Here is a 27,562-nt window from a genome sequence, read left to right as displayed (position 1 = left end):
GCACGCGCTTCCGATCGCCTCACGGTCTCACCATCCCACTTCTGACACCAATGTAGCGAATTCAGGGGGCAGCCGGGACGCGAACCCGGGTCTCCCGCACCACGGTCGACTACGTTAACCAGACGACTAAAGGGTCCGACCCGTTAGCCAAGGGCTAACGTGTCTACTTATCCTTGCACGTTACACTAGGAAGCACTATCACAAACTTTCGAAATGCCTGTTTGGCGTCATTAACTGAGAAAGCACAAGGAGTTTTTAGTGAGTACCAAAAGTTGTTGTTCATGAGGGGGAAAATGCAAGAAATTGACCGAAAACGCCGGGGGAAAAAAAAGGCTCGCGAACCGTCGTCTGCGGTCGGAAGGGGCGGAGTCGGATAACATGTCTTACTTCCTGTTTACACCTTCCTCTCATAATGTCGTCTAGACTAGCACAGTTCGGGCTAAACTAGCTCCATCTCGTCCATTCTGCTTTTCACTTCCTGCCCTCCATTTCGCGCGTCATCAGAATCACGTGACTGCAAACAAGCTATACTGCAACGCCTCGGTGGTAGACATGGAGCGTCTGTAACGGCGTCTGTACCCAGACATGTTGGCAATAATCAAGAATCAAGTTTAGACCATTTCTCTGCACCGGAGAACGCTAGTGTGTTTCTAGGACAGAGCAATGAACGTCACGAAGGAAAAGACGCGACCAAGACATGTCCGCTTCCGGTGTGGGAAGATGGCGGCGCGGATTCACATTTGTGGCGGCCTCACCCAGCACCGTCCATGCAGTGTCTTTGTCCACGTCTAAGTTTTGTCTTCGTTTGATGGCTGGGAGAGCTGGCGCTGGATCGGCTGGGAGAGCTGGTGCTGGATCGGCTGGGAGAGCTGGCGCTGGATCGGCTGGGAGAGCGGGGCAGGCTAAGCTAACTGCTAGCCCATGCAGACCGGCAGTTCCGATAACACCGAGGGCGGTCTGGCGGCGGCCTCACCTGGCGTTGGCTGTGGTGTTTGGAAGTCGTCGTGAGGAGTGCGGGGAGGTGTGTCGAGGGTGTCTGGCTGGGAGAGCTGGCGCTGGATCGGCCTCGAGAGCTTGGTCTGCTTCGTCCGGTGGGCCCGGGGACCACGGCCCCTGCCTGGAGCTGCGCCCGAGGAGGAAACGCCGAGGGCGGTCTGACAGGACGCGGAAGCGGGGCGTTTTTTTTAGTGCGATTGATCTAAAAGGTATTTTAATGCAAATATGTGCAGTCTTAGGAGAATTCCGGTAGCGGCAGGTCTGTATATCTTTTGTTCTCTCAAAGTTATTGTAACGTGCATGGACAAGCAGACACGTTGGTCCTTGACTAACGGGTCGGACCCTTTAGTCGACTGGTTAACGTTGTCGCTTGCGGAGCGGGAGACACAGGTTCGCGTCCCGGCCATGGCGACGGTCTCCCAGACTGCCCCCCGAATTCGCTACGTTATTAAACTTTGAAAATCCAAAAAGGCCATAATGAAACACGACCCGTGTCTGCAGGTGGGAAGCCGGATGTGGGTATGTGTCTTGGTCGCTGCACTAGCGCCTCCTCTGGTCGGTCGGGGCGCCTGTTCGGGGAGAGGGGGAATAGCGTGATCCGCCCACTCGCTACGTCCCCCTGGTGGAACTCCTCACTGTCAGGTGAACGTGTAGGTATGGGAGGAGGCATGTGGTAGTCTGCAGCCCTCCGCGGATCGGCAGAGGGTGTGGAGCAGAGACCGGGACGGCTCGGAAGAGTGGGGCCGGACACAATCGGGGGAGAAAAAGCCCCCACCCCCAAAAACAAAACACAACGGAAGCGCTGTTGAGCATGCCCTCCAACAGGCGACGATATAACCGTTAAACCATATTGGCCAATCAGAAGCCTGAAAAAAGCCGAACTCGTTTACCCCGTTAACGCGGAAAACGAGTTCATGAACGTCTTCACCCCGGGAGGCGTTAACCAACGGGCCGTCACACGGCAACGTTTGCAACATAAAGTGTTGTTGCTGTAAACTACTAAGAAGACCCGTTAAGGTCTGACCCTTTAGCCGAGCGGTTAGTGACGTCGTCTTGTGGTGCAGTACCACCCGTATCGAATCCCGCACCGGGCAAGAAAATAACCGGTTACATTGGTGGCAGCGGCGGGATCCGGAAGTGCGCAGATCCTCAAGTCTCTTCGGAGCGCGGGAATAACAAAGCGCGAGGGCGTACTTCCGGGAGAGGGTGACGACTGTAAACTACTAATAAGACACGTTAGCCCCCTAATTAACGAGTCTGACCCTTTAGCCGAGCGGTTAGTGATGCCGCCTTGTGGTGCAGTACACCCGTATCGAATCCCGCACCGGGCAAGAAAATAAGCGGTTACATTGGTGCGTTTAGGCTGTTCGTTCACACGACAACGGCGTTTTGGGGGCCTGAAAACGCAAACGTTTGAAACCGGGTTCCAGAGTGAAACCTTTTAAAACCGTTTGAAACCGGGTTCCAGAGTGAAACCTTTTAAAAACCGTTTGAAACCGGGTTCCAGAGTGAAACCTTTTAAAACCGTTTGAAACCGGGTTCCAGAGTGAAACCTTTTAAAACCGTTTTGAAACCGGGTTCCAGAGTGAAACCTTTTAAAACCGTTTGAAACCGGGTTCCAGAGCGAAACCTTTTAAAAACCGTTTGAAACCGGGTTCCAGAGTGAAACCTTTTAAAAACCGTTTGAAACCGGGTTCCAGAGTGAAACCTTTTAAAAACCGTTTGAAACCGGGTTCCAGAGTGAAACCTTTTAAAAACCGTTTGAAACCGGGTTCCAGAGTGAAACCTTTTAAAAACCGTTTGAAACCGGGTTCCAGAGTGAAACCTTTTAAAACCGTTTGAAACCGAGTTCCAGAGTGAAACCTTTCAAAAACGCAACTCCAGCGTCGCCGTGCAGTTTCAAACTAGCAACACCGGTTCCTGCGAAAACGGTGACGTCATGGCCCACGTCGCACATGCGCATTACGTCGCAAGTAACAATGGCGGCTTACCGAGCCGTTTGTGCCGCTATCTCTGCTGAGTTTATGAACGCGCTCCCCCGGCAAAGTGGGGGGTTTGCTGCGCCATTGCTGTGATCAGCGGAGACGCTCATTTACATGCGCCAAATTCTAAATCCACCTATACGTCGACGGAGAGCACCCACCCAAAATACGCGGTGGCGGGAAACGTCGTGAACGGCGCGGTTGAGACCGAAGAGAAGGAAGTGTTTGTGCGCAGGCGCGTGGTGTTACTGGGGGGGGGGGGGACACCGGAAGGAAGGGCTCTCCACTACAGAATTCACCGCCATCTAGTGGCCTGGCATGCTTACTACAGCGTTTTCAGTCGTTTGCGGATCGTTTTCAAAACGATGTCGCCAAGGAGAACCGTTTCCGTTGCTAGCGAGACCGTTGTCGTGGAAACGTGGCACAAAGGGTCCGTTTTCAGTGGGGAAAAAAAGCCGTTTCCAAGGGTGGACTGGGTGCAAGTCTCAGACCAGCCAGGAGCACTGGCGGTGTTTCGGGGGCGCAGCGTCCTCTGCGCCCCCGAAACACCGCCAGTGACGTCACGACCAGGAGTCGTTTGCGGGGGGCGTGGCGCGACGCCGAGCGCGTGTCCGCCCGCTGCCGCGCGTGTACAAAGGAGACCCAGTCAAGATTCCATGTTCTTTATTTGCTAAGGGCGCAATGCTTTTTTGTTATATTTCTGTGCACAAAAAACCTCACAAAGTGAAAGTTCACATCGCGACTGTAGCTCCAGAATTCAACGTCACACCATGGCCAAAACAAAAGTCGGCAAAAAACAGGGCGCAGAACTCTGTACAGTCAATATCTTCTTTAAAAATAACACAAGGACAAAAATGTTCCTCTTAAAACAAATTCTATTTTAGTGAAATACAACAAAATAAATTCTATAAAATAAGAGCAAAATATTTAAATACGGTGGGCAGAATATTTTCATTTGCAGGAGTATTTGGTATGTTTTTGACAAAAAGAAAGGAAAAAAAAAAATCCAAAATACACGCATTCAAGTTACCAATTAAATACAGTATTTACTGATGTTTTACCTTTTTACTCCTACTGAATTACACTTGAACTCATGTTGCAACATGACCAACCAGCCGCTCTTCTTCCGGCCCAACGCTGCCGCCACCTTTCCCCCCTGGCGGGAGCCGCCCAAGCCCGGCCGCCTCCACGGCGCCACGGAGGCCGGTGCGGAGCAGGCGTGTCTGAGACCAGGTCCGATCAGAGACAGAAGAGAACCACAAAGTCCGCTTGACACCAGCTCTCCCGGTGTGGCGCTTCTGTTGCATATGCGATTTCTTTTGTTGTTGTTGTGTTTTGAAGAGTTCCTATCGAGGAAAAGCTAAGCTGTCTATCCCACCGAAACTGACAGCTGAATGTGAAGTTGGAGGATTATAGCAATGTGCAATTGAAAAGCCACTTTATTTATACATCGGTTCGAAATATCACCCTCAATGTACAAAGGGGGAGATGAGTTAAAAAAAAGCAAACCACCTTGGGGTCGAATCCCCTCTGGAGCTGGAGGTTATGATCACAAGTCTTCCCTCAGGGTACACTAGTTGTGGTGAGAAGCCATGCTAAATGTTACAGCATATTAACTAGAGCTTCAAAGGGACTGAATTACTTCCCAGAAAAATAACCAAAACAGAGAGAGAGAGGGAGAGAGAAGGAGAGAGAAAGAAAAGAGAAAAAGGCAATGAGTTTTACCGCTTTTTCCACATCAACCCAACACCGTCAAATGTCACCCAACCATTCTATTCCATGTCTCACACTAAAACCCAACCACAGCTCGTGAGTCGGTTTGGCGTGGGTCATAAGGTCGCCAAGGAGCTTCGTAACGAGAATAATGTAATTATGATAATCACAATGTGCCCTCCCACAGCTGAAGGACCAGGAAACATCGGATGGCAGACCAAACCTCACTGCTGAGAACGGGGCAGAAAAGAGAGAAGATTTTGTCTTTTTACACTTTTTTTTAATTTATAGTATCCATTTTGTTTTTCATCAGAACTGCAAGATCTCCCAAACAGCAAACCAAACAGAGTTATGCTAGTGGGGAATTTGAACAGTCAGGAACATGAACATACTATGTACACCTTTCTGTCGTGTGGACAAGCACGTCAGCATTGTCAGGTCTCGGTAATTTTTTTTTTCCTTAATTACAACTCTATCCACTCCCTGACCTCTGAACTCTGCAGCCGCCGATAGGAGCTCGTCGGAGGGCAGGCAGCCCCAGGCCACATGAGAGTGCCTCCTCCAGGCTAATGGGGGAGACTCTCCGAAGTGACCTGTAGAGGAACTGGAAGGCCTGGCTCTGCCCTGCCGTGCTCGGGGGGGACAGAGAGAGAGAGAGAGAAAGAAAGAGAGAAAACGTGAGAGAAAGTGAGAGAGAGTCCCAACAGGGAGCTCTGTCGACTGGAGGATGAGGAGGGAGAGCAGGACAATGAAGACTCGAGGCACAGCAAAGGAGGTGGGGGGCAAGGCTGTTACTCCTTGGGTGGGGCAGGTGCTGGGGTGGAGGTGGGGGCAGGGGTGACCTCCTCCGTATTCTCCCAGTTCTCTTGTGCTCGAGGGCCTTGGCCAGGGTTGGGCCCGGCTCCAGTGCCTGTGCCGGGGGTAGGGGTCTGGGCAGGGCCTGGAGCTGGGGCAGGCCCGGGGCGTGGGGGGTTGTTCATGTGCTGAGCAGCGGGCCCTGTATACGGCTGCCCATGCGGGTGGTTGTTCTAGAAAGGACGAGAAAAAAACAACAGAAATCAGGCTGATGGAACGAGCCAAGTGCTGGCACACCCTCTAGTCTAGTCTAGCGCCACACACTGACAGGGTTCCCCATCATTGTAGGAAAACGTTTTCCATGACTTTATCTTGGATATCCGTGCCAGGCATTGCTGGAAGAATGTCACATTATTCAGTATAAACTACCGGTGGAAGTCTCGACAGGCTCTAAGTGGACTGTGTGACTGGACACATGGCCCAAACTCCACAGTCTCTACTGAGATGTGGAGTTGCAACCAGGGACAACTTCAAAACATTGCAATCTCTGCCGCTAAAAACGTGGTTTTACCCAACTTTACAATTTTCTGTGACCTCGATATTTGCAGGGCGTCTGATCGATTTGATCATTTTCCAGGTGTTTTCCATGACCGGGAAACCAGCCTCTAAATTTTCAGGTTTTCTAGGACACACGGGAACCCTGAAAATCATCTGTCACGGTTCAACGGCCAAATCGACGAAGACGTCGCTGCTGTTCAACAGAGACGGTACGCCCTGAGCAAGGTCACACCCCGCCTGGTTCTGAACCCCTGAGGGCCGATTGAGTCAGTGGCTGGTCTACCTGCTGAAACTGAATGGTTCCAGGAGAGTGGGGGTAGAGGGAGGTGTCCTCTGGCGGGGAGGAGTCCTGATCATCGGGGGCTTCTTGGTCATCAGGCTCCTAGCAGATACAAAACATTGTGTTTATCCATCAGCTTGTTTTTTGTTTTTTTTTAAACAGCCTTCCCCATTCCAAGGTAAGTTAAATTCTACACAATCCTGCTATGTTAGGAATTGAACATGTGTACTTCTGTTTCAGTTTGGACATTCGGCTCTTTGAGATAATAGAGGAAAAACACATTGGGGAGTCTAAAGAAGTGAATGACATGAATTTGAGACCGGTGTGTGTGTAAAAATTTTTTTTTTAAATAATTACATAAATAAAAAGGTGTCCACTAAGGATGACAGGTCTGTTTTTGGATCTAGATGCCAACTTTGCTTCTGTACAGAGGAGCCGACACAAGATGCACATGCACCAGTTCTATCCACATGAGGTGTCAAGTGTGCAGAACCTGAAGCTACTGTGGCCATATGAACCCCTGGTTAAAGAGTGTGTACGCCGCTGTCTCTGTGTGCTGATGTGTTTCAACATCTGGCAGTGTACAACATTACAACATGACAGACAAATGGGAAAAAAAAGTCAAATTTTGGCAAATTAGACACAAACATGTGCGATGTCCGGTAACTTCTAACTCTAGCTAGGTTTGTCTACAACCTCAGTGCTGTCGTCCTACTGCTCTTCCATCAGTGAGACACAAGTGCACTTCCCATTTTAACGACAAAAAGGCTTGCAATGCATCTGATTGATGAAAGCGAGGAAATGGTTGACAGCAGTTTGTTAGAGGGCTGATTTAGTCAAAATATATTTCCCCATTTCCTCTGAGGTCGTTTTAGAAAGGGGAGACCAAACGTTTGTCAAATTAAGCGTTTTGCAAACAATTTCCCCGCGGGTCCACAGTGTAGTGGACTTGTTTATGTCCAGTTCTACAAGAATCACTGAGAGCATATCAAAAGCAAGCTTAGCCTGTTGTTGTGGCCAGTGTGTTTTATATAAATTTGCTTCACAATGACAGGGGTACAAGTGTTTTTTACTGCTGCTGTACTGTATAGGCCGAGCCTGACAAAGCCAGTGGTACCTCAGTGGTACCAGAACTACGTGTACTGCAGCTTACGAGTTTCCAATCAGCTGTACAGGAGGTTGACTGCAGCACACTTTTGTTTTGCTTTGGGGAGGAAGAACAAGCAGCTTGTTTTGTTTAAAAAGCACAGCATTAGGAAGGAGGCCTGGCTATGTCAGTGGTGCTGCTCCGGCTAACCACAGACTGGACGACTGGGCAGCCAAACAAAGCCCTGTCCACTTCCTACAACTACAAAGTATTACTTCTTGTGCCACTTCTGATAAAGCGCACTTAAGGCAGAGACAGGTGAAACAATAAGTGGAAATGTGCCATCCCTTCAAAAGAGTAGTGTGCAACAGTCTATCTGTGACCTGTCTGTCCTGTCACTGAGCTAGTGGACGGGATGCCCTGTGGACACCAAGAGACGGAGGATGGCGACAGTGTTGCTGGGGTATCTGAGTCTTACAGTGTGCTGCTGCTGTCCTGTCCTGTCCCCTGGTAAAAGCTGTTGTGGCGAGGAGGATTTCAGCAGCGTGGCGTCTTCTTCAGACACCACCTCCTGCTTCATTAAGTGACACTATTTTGAAATGGCAGTTAATATCGCATATCGACAAGTGTCAAACGGTGCAAGTGTGTCTAGTTTAGTCTCAGCAATAAAGAATCTTTTTCCACCATATTGTCATTTAGGATCAGAATCAGGCAGTTCAGTTACACAGATAAAATAACAAGCAGGTCATGACTGAGATTATAAAGCTTAGAAAGGTGTTAAAAACATTCACATCTGAGGGGGCATTATAGTGGAAATAAATCTGGTCAAAAACGCAAAGCCCTATTTGGAGGAAAATACTCATTTTAGAAAATCATTGGCATCTAAATATAAAAGTGATCCTGTCAGTTTAGAGACACAGTAGACACGGCCTTAACCTCAGGCCATGTGCTTCTCTGCTTAATTGGACAAAAATGATGTCCTAAGACTTTATAAAGAACAACAAACAAGATGCCAATGAACTAGCCATACAAGAGAGATGTGCCAGAGAACTAGTGCACCGTGAGAATGATGCTTTAAAACCAGTCATCATATCTATAGGCAAAGTAAATGTGAAATTAGGTCAAAGACTGAGGTGTGTGTTTGGCAAAGTGTGGTTATAATGCCAATGACAGACAGACCCTTACCTCCTCAGGACAGAGTTCGCAGGCCTTTGCTAGTGTCATGCGTGCACTGTGGGAGCGCTCTAGGAAGTAGCCGTTAGATGTTTCGTTGCTCTGGACGGGAGGGGACCAGTTGTTGTAGGTGTACTGGGGGTTCCCAGTGTAGGGCCTCCTCTCCAGCTCATCCCCCAGCCACTCCACTGCCCACGTCCACTTGCGCTTCAGATCACCATTACTCTGCAAATATCAAGCACAGACACGCAGGTACACAGACACACAGGTTAGGCTCGGCAGAGGAAGCGTGTTTATCAGACATGCTGTGAGTCAAGTAAACCCATCTCCCCATTTCGTTTCACTGCTTAGTGTAGGAAAATAATCATGTCTGCAGCGAGGAAGAGTGGGGAAAAATAACAACTCCAAACACCTCTCAGTCCCAAACCATCAACATACAGGGGCTTCACTATGGCCGTGTTTGTAGGATGAAGGAATAATAAAGGAGTTGGACAGCCTGCTGAGTGAGACTACACCAGACACGGCTTCACTGCAGGGAGTGGAAAAGTGATTGTGCATGTGTGCATGTCCTGACTGTGCTTAGTTCACGTGTGAGGGGTAGGAGGGAAATGACACCAACTCAAAGAATGAATGTACCTGGAGGATCTGGTAGGCTACAGAGCAGTTGCTGAAAAGGGCCACCATGCACTTGATGCACTGGTAGGCTCGTTTCTGGTAGTGGTTCTTGGAGCGCTGGATGGTGTCGAACAGCCCATCTCTGTCATCAGGGATGCCTTTCAGCACATTGTGGATCCTGCACAACCACCAAGGATATGGATGGGTTAAAACTGTCACTGAGTTCAGGATCATGGGAAATTGCATAGGGCACCACTTATTGGAATTCACATACACACGTACACACACACACACACCCACACACAAATATATATAGCTGACCTGTGTGTCTGCCAGGAGTCTTCAATCAGTAAGATCTGTAGCAGCAAGTCCAGGTAAGGCCTTAGCTCATATGTGTAGGAATATGCCACCTGAACACAGACATACAAACATAGTAACCATATATTCAGTAATACTCTGTAACACCAGTATAGTTTGGTGTGGAAACTCTGCCAGGGATGCTGTGTCCAGAAGACGGCTTGTACCTGCCAGAGCAGCTCACTGAGCACGGTGGAGGAGAACTGGGGGTTCTCCCAGCAGCTGAAACGCAGCAGCTTGACTGTCTCCTCAGAGTTGCTGCAGTCCTCAATGATCTTCTTCACATAGCTGGTCCTAACAAACAGGATGTCTGCCACTAGCTGCTGCACAGGCATCACTGGGGCCGTCAGGTTGGTGTCACCATTGGGGTTGGGAAGAGGAGGGTTACCTGGGAGAGGGCAGAGGAGAAGGTAAGCTAAACTAGAGGTATAGCGATGTGAAAGTCATGTCAATACATCCATAATGAATGCCTTTGTTAATGTTCTTGTGAAGCCCTCAGCTCTATGCTCTGCCTACATGGCACAGGAGCTCAGAGTGGCTGGTTTTTTCAGTCACTAGATCCTGAGCAAGGATGATAATCCTCATTGGGCTGTGTAGCACTCCCAACTGTTCCCACCTCATACCAAGGTCTTCTATTATCTACGAGGAACTGATGTCAGCCAAGTTCACCTCAGTGGACTCACCATTGATGGACGATTGCATGCGTGAGGAGACATCGCAGCAGCGCACCAGCTGAGAGACCACTGTGTACAGCTTGCCCAGCTCAGCATACTGGTACTTAATGGGAGGCCCAGGGCCCTCATCCAGAGCCACCAACATAAAGGTGGCAGGGACACTCAGTTTTAGGAGCTGAGTCTTTTCTGCCAGGCCTGTATGACAAGAAAAAAAGGACAAAGACAATAACTAGAATAGTCTTAAGATTAATGAAAAGGCTGTGTATTAAAGCTGAGAGTTTGTTTCCTAAATGGACAGTCAAGTCTCACAGCAGAGCAGATGTGCATGACAGGCAAGACTGTATTTCTGCAGTACTTACCCAAATTGGCGTACATGACAAAGAGGTTGAAGTACTGCTGCAGGTGACGGCCATGTTCAGAAACCTCTCTCCTGAGCAAGTTGAGTACAGCTCTCAGCAGGTGGTCACTCAGACTCAGGTTATCACAGCCCTGATGAAGCACACAGAAAACAAAGGGGTAAGTAATGGGTGCTTGCTCAGTATGTTAACACGAAACTGTATAACTTTACTGCAAAAGCAAATGGAAGACAGTGCTACACTACTGCAAACCAGTCACCATTACAAACCCCAATGCCAATGAAGTTGGGACGTAGTGTAAAACGTGAATAAAAACAGAATACAATGATTTGCAAATCCTTTTTGACCTATATTCAATGGAATACACTACAAAGACAAGATATTTAATGTTCAAACTGATAATTCACTCATTTTGAATTTGATGGCTGCAACACGTTCCAAAGAAGCTGGGACACGGGCAACAAAAGACTGGGAAAGTTGAGGAATGCTCAAAAAACACCTGTCTGGAACATTCCACAGGTGAACAGGTTAACTGGAAACAGGGGAGTGTCATGATTGGGTATAAAAGGAACATCCCCGAAAGGCTCAGTCGTTCACGAGCAAGGATGGGGTGAGGTTCACCACTTTGTGAACAACTGTGTGAGCAAATAGTCCAACAGCTTAAGATCAATGTTTCTCAACGTACAGTTGCAAGGAATTTAGGGATTTCATCATCTCCAGTCCATAATATCATCACAAGATTCAGAGAATCTGGAGAAATCTCTGCACGTAAGCGGCAAGGCCGAAAACCAACACTGAATGCCTGTGACCTTCGACCCCTCAGGCGGCACTGCGTTAAAAACCGACGTCATTGTGTAAAGGATATGACCACGTGGGCTCAGGAGCACTTGGGAAAACCATCGTCAGTTAACACAGTTGGTCGCTACATCTACAAGTGCAAGTTAAAACTCTACCATGCAAAGCCAAAGCCACATATCAACACCACCCAGAAACACCGCCCGCCGGCTTCTCTGGCCCGAGCTCATCTGAGATGGACTGACGCAAAGTGGACAAGTGTGCTGTGGTCTGATGAGTCCACGTTTCACATTGTTTTTGGAAATCATGGACGTCGTGTCCTCTGGGCTAAAGAGGAAAAGGACCATCCAGATTGTTATCAGAGCAGAGTCCAAAAGCCAGCATCTGTGATGGTATGGGGGGTGTTAGTACCCATGGCATCATGGGTAACTTGCACATCTGTGAAGGTACATACAGGTTTTGGAGCAACATGTGCTGCCATCCAAGCGACGTCTTGTTCAGGGACGTCCCTGCTTATTTCAGCAAGACAATGCCAAGCCACATTCTGCAGGTGTTACACCAGCGGGGCTTCGTAGTAAAAGAGTGTGGGTACTGGACTGGCCTGCCTGCAGTCCAGACCTGTCTCCCATTGAAAATGTGTGGCGCATAATGAAGCACAAAATACGACAACGGAGACCCCGGACTGTTGAGCAACTGGAGTCGTACATCAAGCAAGAATGGGAAAGAATTCCACCTACAAAGCTTCAACAAGTAGTGTCCTCAGTTCCCAAACGCTTATTGAGTGTTGTTAAAAGGAAAGGTGATGTAACACAGTGGTGAACATGCCCCTGTCCCAGCTTTCTTGGAACGTGTTGCAGGCATCACATTCAACATGAGGGAATATTTGCAAAAAAACAATAAAGTTTGTCAGTTTGAACATTAAACATCTTGTCTTTGTGGTGTATTCAATTGGTCGAAAAGGATTTGCAAATCATTGTATTCTGCTTTTATTTACGTTTTACACAACGTCCCAACTTCATTGGAATTGGGGTTTGTAGATTATATGAGAGTGTTAATTTAAGGAGCTCCCATCATCCTCCAGTCATCAAAAGTGTTATCAGGTTTCATCACACATCAGTCAATTCTGACAGGTTCCCTTCAAAAACTTTTAAACTAAGTAAAGCCCTTTTCAGACACAGCTAGTTCAGGTCTTTTTACTGTTGAGCCAAATGGTTTGGAGGCCAGTACCTACCTGAGCAGAGGGTCCGGGGGAGGAGGTGGGAGAGGGACAGGGGCCGTCTTGCAAAGAGAAGTGTGCAATGAAGACAATGAGCTTGGCAAACGCTCCCCGGACCTCGGCACTTGGGCACTCCAGTAGGTACTCAGAGAAGCGGTTGGCGTAGGCAAACAGGACGTTGTGTGCAAACCAATAGCGTACATTCTTACTATGTCTCAGCAGGACGCAGAGGGCATCATACCTGTGGGACAGACAGATGTTGAAAGAAAGATGGACAGCTTACAGAAAAAAAACAAAAAAAACAAACGTGCCTTTAGCCAATTGAGAAATAAACGCACAGCCTCTGTAAGGGAAGCCAAATCAAATGTTTAGAATTAATTCACTGCTCATATTCAAATCTGGCAAAATTGTGGGAGGCAGGAAATTCTACAAAAAATAAAACCACTAATTCTTTACATGGCACATGTCAAATGTAATCACTGTGTATTATCTGCTGAAAACCTACAACTTTCTTTTAGTGCTCTTCAAGATACACTTGTCAAGCCTAAACTAATACTTAATGCAAGCAAAACAAAGTTCCTGTGTACAGGCAACCCCCTGGACTAAAAATAACTCTCGAACCCAGGACCTTCTTGTTGTGAGGCGACCATGCTAACCACTGCACCACTGTACTGCACAAAATATATTCTGTAAAATAAGTCGATAAAATGACCATTAAGTGCAGTCAAAAACTGTTACCGCTGTCCCTGGGGCCTGTCTGAGCTCGACCTGCCATGATATAGGAGTGGTAAAAGGCAAAATTAGCAAAAAGGGGACGTAGACCTTAGCAAGACTCCATATTGGATTTCCATAACGAAATATAATAAGTCCATTTGATAGTTCCAGAGCACAAAGTTAATAAAATGAATATTTCATGGAGCAATATTTGGTGACATCGCAATCAGCTGTTTCCGGCTTCCGCCTTTGTGAGATCCGACTTCATGAGATCGACAACTCCTGTTTATTCTCTTACTCTCTTCTCATCTATATTATGCTCTAACCCAGGGGTCGGCAACCTTTTTGACATGAAGTGCCGATTTGAAATGTTCAGCGAATTAGTGTGCCATATCAACATTTTTTTTAAGATCTCAGTCAGGACATTGTAATGACCATTTTTACTCATCTTGTTCATCAGCAATAAACGCATGCATTTCAGAAAGTAAGGACGAGGTCTGACACAGGAGCAAGTTTCACTGTTTACTTAAGTCTGCCACCCACTCACAACGCATGCGCACACCCCCCCTAAAAAACAGCAGCTATTATCACGGCAACCTAGCATTTCAAAAGGCTGCTTTCAATTCACTAACTTACAAAGTGCATTGGGAGCAAAAAGGGAGATTCAAGTGTAACAAACAGAAACACCAGTAGGCTACGATACAAGAATGCTGCCATCCTCATGAGAACATCCACATCTGAGTTGGGGAAAAAAGAGATGAACAGCTAGCCTACATGCAAACCCCAGTGTAGGCTACTACAAATAAACATGCCTACCAGTCAGTGTGATCCCTGGCCCTGCTTTGCTTTGCTGAGGTCCTGTATCTCAGGATTCTAGTTGGTCACTTTAAGTGGCACACATGCTTCGGGGTGGTCGGTTGTCAGATGACCGCGGGAGGGGCTGAGCACATACTTCATGTGTGAGAACATCTGCTCACAGAGGTACGCTGATCCGAAGACTATCGGCAAAGCCACCGCAGCGTTCCGGAGACAGCTGAACTTCTCCGGTACAGATGCCCAGCAGGTGAGGATGCGGGTCCCGTGACGTTGCACTGCCGTGGTTTCTGGTTGTTTCCGTAGCTCTGCAAACTTGGTCACCCGCAGTGTTGAACTCTTCAGCTCAATCAGCTGCATTTCCATGTCCTGTGTATCCAACCAGTCTATCAGAGATAAGCCCCTCTCATGTCCATCAAAGCTGTCGGGCTTGATCAAGAAAGAGAACATGGGTCCACACTTCTGAAAGTCCTGAAATCGTGTTGTGAACTCTGACTCAAGCTCGCGCATGTATTCGCCTAGTTCAGCGGTACTGCTGCTGATGTTGCGCTGTGAGGACAGCTCCCTTCGCTTGAAAAGAGTGCTAGCTTGCTGACAAAAGCCATCCATGTTTTGAACATGTCCAAAGCAGTTTGCCCTGCACTTTGCAGTCGGAGATTGAGCTCGTTGAGGTGTCCCGTAATATCCGTGTGAAACACAAGTTTCACAACCCACTTCTCGTCCTCTAGTTCGGGGTAGTCTTGGCCTTTTTCAGCCAGGAAGGCCTTGATGGCATCAAAGCAGCCGACAAACCGCACCATATTATCTTATATACCAAAAGTACACACTATATATTCACCTATCATCCACCACACATACTATATTATATACCTATGTTTCAACCACAACAACAGCAATAATTAGTAACTACTCAGAGTAGTTACAGAGTAGTACTACTTTGTAGAGTACTCTGAAATCCGGTTGAAGCGAAGAATTTTAAAGACTCAAAACTACGGAAGGCCATTTTCTGAAACATAAACGAAGAGAATCTAAACATGCACTGAGCAGACTTTCGTCATGGTGGTCTTTTTTCTTTTGTGCTCAACCTGTTCTGCACCGTGTGCCACTGAAGGGCTGTAAATTGGAGGTGCTTTTCTCCGGTTTTTGGCCGGCAGTCCCAGATGCTTAATGCCCAATCTCATGGCTCCTTCACGATATTACAAATGAATAACACTCTTAATTCAATATCCTTGGTCTCCTTCCAAAGTTTGCAGTTTAGGTCACCCAATAAAGCGAGGTAAAGTTTTTGCACAATTGAAGTCACCCACATCCAACATTATATTCTTACAAGTCGTCGTTGGCGTCTCTCGTGTCCGAGGATCCATCCCACGAGATTAAGGTGTGTGCTTGAAACGAAGATGGCTTGACAGTCCAAAGCGAGAATAGAAGAGGCTGGAACAGTGTGGACAGGGGATATTAGTGGGTGGACCCGTTCCTACGGCTCTCTGTTCTTGGCAGATTTTTCGGCAGTGGCGCTTTTCTTCCACATGTGTTTGTTTGTCAGTTTCAGCCTTGATGGAACCAGCCAGGCAGGCAGCTCTCCAGTGCTTTCGATTTTCCGCTACTTTTTCCCAGTTCTTAGGGTCGATGTTGAGGGTGATCAGCGTTCCCTTGATACAGTCCTTGTGGCGTTTTTTGGGAGCTCCTCTTTTTCTTTGACCTTCAGTCAGTTCAGAGTATAGAATTTGTTTCGGGAGTCTGTCGTTTGGCATCCTCTGGATGTGGCCAAGCCACTGCAGTTGGTTATGCTCAATTGTCGTCTAGATGGAAAGGAGATTGGCTCTTTCAAGAACTTGAATGTTGGTGACCCGTTCTTGCCAGGAAATTCCCAGAATACTTCTTACAAGAAACAAGTGTTAAAGCCCCTCAGCACAGGAAACTCAGGGCTACAAAGATCTATCAGTTATTAGGGCATCCGGGTAGCATAGCAGTCTATTCCATTGCCTACCAACATGGGGATCGCCGGTTCGAAACCCCGTGTTACCTCCGGCTTGGTCGGGCGTCCCTACAGATACAATTGGCCGTGTCGTTGGGTGGGAAGCCAGATGTGGGTATGTGTCCTGGTCGCTGCACTAGCACCTCCTCTGGTTGGTCGGGGCACCTGTTCGGGGGGGAGGGGAAACTGAGGGGAATAGCGTGATCCTCCCACGCACTACATCCCCCTGGTGAAACTCCTCAATGTCAGGTGAGAAGAAGCGGCTGGTGACTCCACATGTATCGGAAGAGGCATGTGGTAGTCTGTAGCCCTCCCCGGATCGGCAGAGGGGGTGGAGCAGCAACCGGGACAGCGCGGAAAAATAGGGTAATTGGCCAAGTACAATTGCAAGAAAGGTGTGTGTGTGTGTGGGGGGGGGGGTCTATCAGTTACCTTTCGTGTCCAAAGCCAGAGGCGTTGCCACCCTTTTCTGAAAGACTGTACCTTTTAATTTTCACTCGTCCACAATTGACCCGAATGGCAGGTTTATTATTTTAACTGAGCATATCAATTCACTTCCCGTTACACTGTATGTGCCGAACACGGACAACCCATTTTTTTTTTTTAATAAGGTGTTTGACTTGACCCAGATAACAGCTCAAGCCATATATTGATTGGGGGTGACTTTAATTGTTATCTGGATCCATATTTATATCCATATATCCTTGCTGTGCAAACTCTTAATTTGATGAAGTCTAAGAAGATGGTTGATATTTGGAGACTACGACATCCATCTGATCATGATTATTCTTTCTATTCTCATGAAAAGAGATTATACACACACATCACTTTTCAGTTGATTCCAGATTAATCTCTAACTTTGACCACACCGAATATCACAGCATAATAGCATCAGACCATAGTCCTGTCAACCTCCACCTTCAACTGTCCCTCTCCAGGCAAGCTTATAGGTGGAGTTTTCACAGTATTGTCTTCTTTTGACTTGTTTAACTAAGTATTTCTCTGTATCTCGATATCACTGCAAATGAGGGAAAACTCAAATGATTTTTGAGGCTTAAATAAAGGTTTGAATTGAATTGAATTGAACTGAGGGGGGAACACCCCCCTCAGAAAACAGAACTCACCAATCGCTGGCGGGACCCCGGACGACTTTCTTTGTGTGGAAGCCTGTGCTGAACAGGAACCTGGCTGCAAGCTGAACACTTATCATAGCGATCTCCTCTGCCTCTGGCAGTAGGTGGTCTTGTCCTGGTGAAGACAGATCAGAGTTGTGAAGTACAGGTCATCTCTACAAATTCATAAAACTTAATTCATCATCTAAACTGATCCACAACAGTGCACCATAAATTAACCCCTATGAGCTGAGTCCTAAGACACTCGACGGTCTGCTAGGAAACACAGCTAAGTGCTCAAAGATGTAACCCAATGGAAGCACCAAGCGGAACACAGGGGCTCGTCTGTTTTTTTTTTGCTGCCACCAATTTCAGAGCCTATCCCTGCAGTCATTGGGCAGCAGGCGGAGAGACACCCTGAACAGGCCGCCAGACCATCACACAGGGCCCACACACATACAGGGACAATTTAGTATGGCCGATTCACCGGACATCTTTGGACTGTGGGAGGAAACCGGAGCACCCGGAGGAAACCCACGCAGACACAAGGAGAGCATGCAAACTCCACACAGAGGACGACCCTGAACAACCCCCAAGGTTGGACTACCCAAGGGCTCGAACCCAGGACCTTCTTGCTGTGAGGCGACCGCGCTAACCACTGTGTCACCGTGCTGCTAAGTTACACATATAGCAGCTAAATAAAAATGTACATATGGAGATAGATCTCCATCTGAAAACCACATGAAAAGGTTTCAATTCTTGTTGAGCTCATACGCATTTCTGACTACTGACTAGCCATGGGAAAACAGTGGTAAGGGATATTCTCTTTAAAGGGATTAGACAGGCATCCTTAGAGAAGCCTGCTTGTTTTAATGAAGGATGAAATAAAGCTGCTAGTTGAGCTGGTCTAGTGCACGCTCAAGGGAGCTAATCAATAATATCCCATCTACTACACCGAGTCAGTAAGCTGTCTTATGTCGTTTTTAAAATGTGTTCACATCCTTACCTTACTGCAGCCAAACAGGAGTTTAGATCAAGACATCAGCACTTTGTACAAGCACTTTTTAAGGTTTTTGGACCACACCAGGTCCCAACACACACACACACACACACACACTGTCCATTTACAATACATTCTGTACAAGATGAGACATGTGCTAAAAACCAAGGCCTTTCACATGAACGACTACTCTTGCAGGTCCATTCTCAGTGAAACGCTGTTGGGCTCTGACTCTACTAACTATACATCGATGCATACTAACTTAAGATGCAGAGAATAAAAAATAGGCTAGTTCACGGTACTGCTCACCACTTTCACCCTCCAGGTCCCTCTATACGAAGTTGCTTCTACAGGTATCCAGTACAATTCTACCATCTCCTTCAATTAGCTGCATGCAGTCACAACTAATGACTAGGGGTGATAAAATGATGCACTCAACTGAGTTTAGGACATTAGATGGTAAAGATGTTGAGTCACACTTGATTAACAACAGTAGGAATATGACAAAAAATTCATCACTGCACCGAACTCACTCAGAGCTTGCTATGCGTACCTGGAGGAGGGTTTAAATAGACACTGTTACAGGTCAGGAGTTTCTTAATGAACTGGAAATATTCCAAGCTGTATTGCATTCGGTTGTGCATGAATTGAACGTTCTGTTTGCGGACACTGCACTCGATCACGCCAGGCATCTTGACCTGGTGCGGCTTCGTGGAGGAGAGGGTTAGCTCCGAGATGTATTTGACCAGCTCGCTGTCCTTGTCCAGCGAGTCCATACGTTCGTAGAACAGGATGTATGCGTTCCACCAGCGCTTCTGCCTGCGATAGGACATCCTCTTCATCATATGGTCAAACACCTCACCCATATACTCCCCCCCAAAGCACTGGTTCTTCATCTCCTCCTCATCATCCATTTTGCACTCTGTCACATCACCGTCATCAAACTTGTACCAGCGGTTCCTCTCTCCGTCACCGCCATTCCTCTGAATGATGTAGGAGTAGTAGTGTCCCCCGCTGGCCTGGCCCGAATGGACCAGTACTCCCACCAGGCGGTACTTTGAGCTGCCAGCAGGCGTGGGCTCGTTCTGCTGGATCACCTGGTTCTCTGAGTTGACGTCATCGCCCTCCAGCTTGGCTACCCCGGCCACAGTGTAAGGCTCCATGTCCAGCTCCCTGGGGAACTCAAAGTAGTCGTTGAACTTGATGGCACACTCCCTCTCCCAGTCATAGTCAAAGCGTTTCAACTGGATCGCCAGGACAGGAGGCAACTTCTTAATCAGCAGGCGCTTCACTGTGTCCACCTGACAGACAACATCAAGGATTATTACTCTGCCTCTTTAAAAAAAGACAAAACACTAGAATATGAAAGTCTGGAAATGCACTGAAGAGCATCATAGGGAAAAAGCCTTATATCACATAAGCCTATTAATGGCCTACAAAGGTAGGGCTGTCATTGTTTGTTCGAACATGGGGGGGGAAGCTAATTTTCAGACTGTAATGACCTGTTCGAATTCAAAATTTACAGTCCATGAGCACAACAGACTGTTTGAAGAAGTTTGCCTTGTGATTCAGCATAAGGCGCTCTAAAAATTCACTATCAGCTTGACATATTGCATGCCCTACTGACCTATCAGTAAACTAAGCTAGTAATATTATGTTGTTTGACAAGGTAAAATGGAGAACATTAGTCAGCAAAGCGTACAACCAAAACACCAAAGCACTTGAGAAGTACTGTGTGGGAGTGTTTGGGTTCGACACCATAGACGGCGTAGTAAATAATAAAGGTCAGGCTGTTAATACAGCTATTAAAAAAAACTAACATTGGAATGTTGGAAGAATGTTAGCTGGGTGTAAAGTTAATAAATAAAATAACAAAAATAAAATTGTCAATCAATTGTTACACCCAAAATACATCAGGCATGGGCGTGGCGCATCACATAGGCAGGGCGGAGTGTTTTTTGTTGTTTTTTTTACCTGCTATACCAACTGTGTTGCGTGTGGTTGCGTGCCAGCCGTATTTTCTGAGTAGATTTCAAGTAGGCTACTGTTAGAAGTGATAGGGGATATAGCTGCCTTTTCCCCCTCTTCTTTTCTTACTTACTTGGACTGGTTTTCATTGAGAAATGACTGGAGGTGTAGTTAAGCAGGGTTTATAGGAGGACGTCACTGTGAGGTGTGCGTGTGTCTCCTGGAGTTAGTTAATGGTGGGAGGTTGCATAAACGCCTCAGGATACGCCACTTTGAAAACGCGGTACAGGTTCACACCATTCCAACTTTGAAGAAAACCAAGTTTCTTTCATTTTTGAGGATCCATTCACCATCAACCAAAACTGAACTAAACTACCAAGACAGTGTCTGCCGCTTACGGAAGCCGAGACCCAGGCAGCCGAGGCCTTGTCAGAGGGATCTGCTAACTGCTAGCCTGCTACCTTGGTAAGCTAGCCCACCTCCGCCATTTCTCTCGTCTTGGAAATCAGTCCTTCTTCTTGGTTTTTTCCCTCGTTTCCATCTTTTCTACACACTCCAAGCTAGGACTAGTATTGCGTGTTTAACCCTTAACCGCTAAACCTGACTAGTCTGTAACATAATTTGGGGCGCTCGTCCGCGATTTATTTGAAAATTAAATGAATATTAATGTTTGATAAAACCAGTTAGCGATTAGCCGTCAGTAGCGAGTTACATCCAAGCATTCTGTTTGTGAGAAGAGGCACAATTGAGTTGGATTCAGCTCGGGAAAAGCCGTATGTTGCTAGGTTTAGAAGAAGGCCTAAGACATACAGCTACGTGCAGAATAGCTGCATGGTGCTAACTTCTCACTTAAAACAGATGGTTGCATATGTATGTAAAATTAAGCTAGCTAGAAGGGAAGTTAGTGAATGCATTTATTGTGTGTGTTGAGGTTAAAAACAGGGATATAGGTCTACAGGTTGATAACAGGTTGGTTTGGCTTGTTAGCTGATAGCTACTTGGCAATGGTGGCAGGTGTTTTGCTGGTGTGTACTGCAGAGTATCGGTTTTCGGTCTTCAAGTAACATCATGAGCGCTCTGTGTGCGGTCTGTTCATATCAATTTCTGGGAATACTTCGATTTATGAGCTACCTCTTGTTGCAGGCTATATGTTTTGTCGGTAAGGCTAATTGGTAATAGTTACCTTAGAGGTAATTTTGTGAGTCTTGTCTCTTCTGGTTAGCCTAACTTTTTGAGAGAATTTGATAACGTTAACTATGGCAACGTTCAATGCAGAGAAGTTTTGTGGGAGTGATTTTGGGTGCAAGGAGTTGCATAAGCTTAAAAAGGAAGATTTGCTTGCAGTAGTGCAATATTGTGAGGTAGATGTCACTCCAGAGACTAAAAAGCCAGAGATTGTGGAGACCCTGATTTCAGTGTTACACCTAAAAGATCACATACATGAAAGAGCAGAGCGTGAGAGAGAGGGGGAGCAGCTGTTTCAGCTTGAGTTAGCAAAGCTGACATTAGAGCAAGAGAAGCTTAAAGGGAACAACATTTGACTTACAACGTAAGCACGAAGCTTGTTTTGATGTTTCCAGCTGTTTGAGACTCATGCCAAAATTTAACACAGATGATGTGGGCTCTTTCTTTGACGCTTTTGAGAAAACTGCCAAAGAGCTAGAATGGCCTGAGAATAGGTGGACATTGCTTATCCAGAGTGTGCTTGAGGGCAGAGCCCAGGAAGCTTACGCTGTGTTAGATGCTTCTGACAGCAGAGACTATGATACTGTGCGGAGGGTGGTTCTGGCAGCCTATGAGGTGGTGCCAGAAGCCTACTGACAGAAGTTCAGGTCTCTGCAGCGAAAATCAAGTGAAACTTTCCTTGATTTGGCTAGGCAACAGGGGGTTGTGTTTGACAGGTGGTTAGCAAGCACTAACACTCACACCTTTCAAGAGTTCGGCAACTTATGCTGGTGGAGCAGTTCAAAACCAGTTTACCCGGCATATGGAGTTACATCTAAATGAGATGGGCATTACTGAGTTAAGAAAAGCTACTATGGCAGCAGATTCTTATGAGTTAACTCACAGAGAAATGCCATGGAAAGGAAAGTTTGGCAGACAGGATAGGGGGCAGGCTGCAACTGACAGGCCTGGTGAGGCTGTCACAACAGAATCTATTCCCACCTCTGTTCAGTCTCCAGGGCCAGGGAAAAGATACGAGAAGCCTTATTTTTTCCCACAAAGATGTCATCTGCCATTACTGCAGAAAACCAGGCCATATAAAGTCCAGCTGTCCCGGTCTCAATAGGAAAAATGGAAAGGGGAAAATTGCGGGACTGATTAGAGCCCAGACTTAGATCAGTTCCTGTGAAGTGGACCGTTTGAATCTGCCTTCCTGCCCAATAGTGAAGGGGTTTGAACGTTTTGTGCCAAAAGGAGCAGTATCTGGTGCACCTGATGGCGAAATGGTCCCTATATCAATTTTGAGGGACGCAGGTGCCACACAGTCCTTAATGGTTCAGGGTGTCATAGACCTACCGCCTGCCACCTATTTAAAAGCTTCTACCCCAGTGAAGGGGTAGATGGTTTTGTTAGCGCCCCTCTGTACAAAGTATTTCAGGCATCTAACATTGTAAATGGACTGGTAGTGGTAGGTATTGTTCCTTCCTTGCCGACTGAAGGAGTTGCCTTTGTGTTGGGCAATGATTTGGCTGGTACTCAGGTTTGTGTGACACCCGTTGTGAGTGAGACACCTTGTAAGGTCTTTGAGAGAAAGAACATCCAGAGGTGTTTACAGCATGTGTGGTGACATGTGCTCAGGCTCTGGCTGCTGAAAAGGGAAATTTCAGTGAGCAGGATGAACTGTCTGGTGGTTTGGCTGATACTTTTTTTTCTAGACTGGCTGAGGTGCCCCCCTGCTCCCAGTTTTCATGGGAAGCCCTTATATCAGAGCAAGGAAAAGATCCTTCTGTAGCTCCATTAAGACAAACAGCTGATAATGCTGAGAGCATGAAGGCTGTGGCTGAAGGTTTTTTTCTCCAAGATGGGGTCCTGTTTGAGGAAATGGCAGCCTCGTGATCATCCTGCGGATGAACTGTGGACTGTTATGACTCAAATTGTGTTGCCTGAGAGTTTCAGGAAGGAAGTCCTGCGTTTAGCCCATGAAGTATCCTTGGCAGGTCATTTAGGCATCCGTAAAACACAAGAGAAAATCAATAGACATTTCTACTGGCCCAAATGCATAAAGACGTGGTTTCATACTGTTGTAGCTGTCATGCTTGTCAGGTTGTGGGCAAGCCCAACCAGACAATTCCAGTTGCTCCTCTCTGCCCTCTACCTGTTATGGAGGAACCTTTCTCAAGAGTACTTATTGATTGTGTTGGCCCTTTGCCAAAAACTAAGAAAGGGAATGAGTATCTCCTGACTATTATGGATGTGGCCACCAGATTTCCAGAGGCGGTGCCATTGAAATCAATTAAGACCAAAGTCATAGTGGAGGCTCTGCTCCATTTCTTTCCTCGGGTAGGTTTACCACTAGAAGTCCAACATGATCGTGGGTTCAACTTCACTTCTGGTGTAATCCAGGAAGTGATGCACGAACTGGGAGTTAAACAAATTATGTCATCTGCCTATCGTCCTCAGTCCCAAGGTGCAATCAAGAGGTACCATCAGACTTTAAAGTCTATGATTAAGATCTATTGTGTTGGTTGCTCAAATGACTGGGATGTAGCCATGCCATTTTTATTGTTTGCTGTCAAGAGACTCGGTGAATGAGGCTACGGGTTTTAGCCCTTTTGAGCTGGTTTATGGACATCAAGTGAGAGGGCCACTGAAGATGGCGAAAGAACAGCTGTTGCAGTCAGCTTTGCAGAAAGGTGCTCCTGGTGGGGTTTTGCAGTATGCAGCATTCTTCAAGGACCGGCTGCATGCAGCTTGTGACTTGGCCAGGAGTAACTTGGAAGCAGCTAAGGGAAAGATGAAAGCTCACTATGACAAAAAGGCAGTGAAGCGTACCTTCAAAGCAGGAGACCACGTTCTAGTGTTGTTGCCCATGGGTGGAGGTAAGCTGGGGGTGAAATTCTATGGTCCATATAAGGTTATCAAGAAGGTGGGTGATTGCAATTATGTTGTTGAGACACTCGACCGGAGACAGAAATCACAACTATGTCACATCTATCTCTTGAAACGTTATTATACTCGTGACACTCCATCCGCTGTGTGTATCACATCTCTGGTTACTGTGGAAGAGGAGAGTGAGGATGATGGGGTTGGGTCAGTTGAACCAGTTACAGCTAGGCTTAAGAATTCCAATGCCCTGGCCAATCTCAGAGAGTCACTGAGTCATCTCATCACAGAGCAGAAAGAGGATGTATTACATCTAGTGGATCAGTATAGTCCTCTGTTTAGAGATACCCCTGGCTTAACAAATTTAATAACTCATGATGTAAACACTGGTGAGGCAATCTCCATTAAACAACACCCATATTGGATTAACCCACAAAAATGGGCTCAGCTCTACATGGATGAAATTGGTGTGATCGAGCAAGGCTCAAGTGAATGGAGTTCTCCCTTAGTCCCTGTTCTCAAGCCCGATTTAACTGTGCATCCTTGCATTGATTACTGAAAGGTAAATAATGCAACTAAAACAGATGTATATCCTATACCCAGGCTGGAGGACTGTATTGATAAGATCGGCAATGCACAGTATGTGTTGAAATTTGACTTGTTAAAGGGCTACTGGCAAGTCCCGTTGACAGAAAGGGCAAAAGATGTGTCTGCATTTGTGATGCAGCAGAGTTTGTATCGCTGTCAGAGTCCCCCGTTCGGCATGAAAAATGCACCGGCAACCTTTCAGAGGTTAATGAATTTGGTAACCTCCAGACTGCAGAACACTGTCACATATCTGGATGATGTGGTTTGCTATAGCACTTTGTGGTCTGATCACATTGACCACATGAGACAGCTGTTTGAGCATCTTAAACAAGCGGGGTTGGTAATCAATTTGCCCAAATGTGAGATTGGAAAGGGGCAGGTCACATATTTGGGGCACCAGGTGGGCCAAGGTTCAGTGAGACCAAGGACTGCCAAGGTACAAGCCATTTTAGACCTGCCTGTTCCAAAAACAAAACGCCAGCTAATGCGCCTTTTGGGCATTTGTCATGTGTGGTTTTTATAGGCGGTTTGTTCCCAACTTCGCAGCTGTGACAACACCACTCACAAACCTGTTGAAGAAGGGAGTTAAGTTTAGCTGGTCAGCGGATTGTCAGACAGTGCTGGAAATGGTTAAAGCTATTCTAGCTAGTGAATCGGTGTTGGTTGCGCCGGACTTCTCTGTCCCATTCAAGCTTGCAGTGGATGCTTGTGATGTTGGAGTGGGGCGGTGCTGCTACAGACTGATGGGTCAGGAATAGACAGGCCTGTTGCATATTTCTCTAAGAAACTGAATCGCCATCAAAGGCGATATTCCGCCATCGAGAAGGAGGCCCTGGCTCTTGTCTTAGCAGTCCAACACTTTAAGGTGTACGTCTCTAGTGCTGGAGCTGATCTGGTAGTCCTCACTGATCACAACCCACTTACGTTCCTGTCAAAGTTCAAAACATCCAGTCAGAGAGTGTTCCGTTGGAGTTTAATTTTCCAACCATATAACCTGATGGTAGAGCATTTGCCAGGCAGAATTTTTTTATTGCGGACGCCCTGTCAAGGGGATGAACATATGGTTTGGGTATTTTTGAAAAGATTGGGAGTGCATTGTTGATAGTAATGCATCTGAATCAGTTGAGTTAAAAAAACGAATTAGATTATAATTGTACATAGTCTTGCTGTTGTTTGAAGAAACGAGAAAATAATTAATATAAAAAGGATAAAAAAATAAAAAACCCAAAAAACCCAAAACAAACAGGTTGAAACGAGATGGGGATTTTTTTATTGTAAGGGGGGAGGAATGTTAGAAGTGATAAGGGATATACTAGCTGCCTTTTCCCTCTTCTTTTCTTACTTACTTGGACTGGTTTTCATTGAGAAATGATTGAAGGCGTGGTTAAGCAGGGTTTATAAGAGGACATCACTGTGAGGTGCGCGTGCGTCTCTTGGAGTTTCTTAATGGCGGGAGATTGCATAAACGCCTCAGGATACGCCACTTTGAAAACGCAGTACAGGTTCACACCATTCCAGCTTTGAAGGACTTTGAAGAAAACCAAGTTTCTTTTATTTTTGAGGATCCACCCACCATCAACCTAAACTGAACAAATCTACCAAGACAGTGTCCGCCGCTTACGGAAGCCGAGACCCACGCGGCCGAGGCCTTGTCGGAGGGACCTGCTAACTGCTACCTTGGTAAGCTAGCCCACCTCCGCTATTTCTCTTGTCTTGGAAATCAGTCCTTCTTCTTGGTTTTTTCCCTTGTTTCCATCTTTTCTACACACTCCAGGTTAGATGTAGTATTGCGTGTTTAACCCTTAAACCCATAACAGTACTTTGGAAAATGGGTAAGTTTGCCATGTGATAATGCAGTTGGTTATGCAGGGTTTGGAAGCGAAGCCTACATCAACTGGTACTGAGTCAATCAATTAGATTTTTTTAATAACAGGATCACGGATACATATTGATTTGATTGATTTATTTTTATGTGCAATGACAAAAAATCCAAAAGGCGGCTTTGCTGCATCACACTGCCTCTGGTACAATGAGGTATTTATTTTAATAATTTTTAAGCAAATTGCACTTATCTTTTACACAGTTCTATGTAGTTTTACCTGTTGGAGGGCTGCATAGCTGCACGCAGACAAAAAAATAAATAGACCAGACTGCATGTACTATGGTGCTTGATGGGGGGGGCGACGTTCGAATTGCGTGTCATTTCAAATTCATTCGAACTGGATTTTTGAAAAGGTGACAGCCCTTGTACCTAGTCAGAATTACCATGGCAGGGTATGGTGAGAAGATGGGAGTCTGGCTTATCCTGAATGGATAAGGGCCAGGGTGTGTGCTCTGCTCTCACCTTCTTGTTGCACTTTTCACAGTGGTAGGCGTTGGCTCCTTCCAGGAGGTCTCCTTTAACATACTGCTCCATGGAATCCAGTAGGTTCTGGTGGTTCCTGATGTCTACATTCAATGTAGTAAATGACTCCTCGCATTCATACCTGGCAACACAGACAACATGTGACAGTTAACAGTAACCCAGAGACAGCCTTGGGTACAGCCAGACTATCTTTGGTGAAGCGATCTCACCTGTGGGGGCAGCCCTGGCAGATCTTCTGGTCTGCAAATGAGCCTCCCAGAACCTTACTGAGCATGGCTGGGTGGCCCAGGGCTTTGAGAGCTTCATCCAGACTGTCCACCAGAGAGTTGAAAAACTCCAGGGCATCGTGCTGCTCGCGCAAATTCACCGGCTCCCCCCATAAC

At 46.7% G+C, this 27,562-nt stretch overlaps 1 protein-coding gene across 2 annotated transcripts in view; it reads right to left on the bottom strand.

The window, feature by feature from the left end:
- Positions 1-3,835: 3,835 nt before the first annotated feature.
- usp9 (ubiquitin specific peptidase 9) overlaps positions 3,836-27,562 on the bottom strand; it is a 97,278-nt gene continuing 73,551 nt past the window's right edge. The window contains exons 35-48 of one of the 2 annotated variants that reach the window (XM_056290073.1): positions 27,389-27,562; positions 27,159-27,300; positions 18,765-19,512; positions 17,224-17,347; positions 12,613-12,838; positions 10,590-10,719; positions 10,240-10,425; positions 9,724-9,944; positions 9,521-9,609; positions 9,221-9,377; positions 8,597-8,809; positions 7,890-8,000; positions 6,328-6,426; positions 3,836-5,719 (exon numbers count right to left, since the gene is read on the bottom strand). In XM_056290073.1, coding sequence (XP_056146048.1) covers positions 5,483-5,719; positions 6,328-6,426; positions 7,890-8,000; positions 8,597-8,809; positions 9,221-9,377; positions 9,521-9,609; positions 9,724-9,944; positions 10,240-10,425; positions 10,590-10,719; positions 12,613-12,838; positions 17,224-17,347; positions 18,765-19,512; positions 27,159-27,300; positions 27,389-27,562 — 2,857 coding nt within the window. In that variant the 3' untranslated portion in view covers positions 3,836-5,482. The remainder of the gene's footprint in view (positions 5,720-6,327; positions 6,427-7,889; positions 8,001-8,596; positions 8,810-9,220; positions 9,378-9,520; positions 9,610-9,723; positions 9,945-10,239; positions 10,426-10,589; positions 10,720-12,612; positions 12,839-17,223; positions 17,348-18,764; positions 19,513-27,158; positions 27,301-27,388) is intronic. The other variant, XM_056290072.1, reaches the window with a different exon arrangement.

Source organism: Lampris incognitus, chromosome 11 (genome assembly GCF_029633865.1).
Source record: "Lampris incognitus isolate fLamInc1 chromosome 11, fLamInc1.hap2, whole genome shotgun sequence".
Lineage (NCBI taxonomy): Eukaryota > Metazoa > Chordata > Actinopteri > Lampriformes > Lampridae > Lampris > Lampris incognitus.
This window is presented reverse-complemented; position numbering and strand designations above follow the sequence as displayed.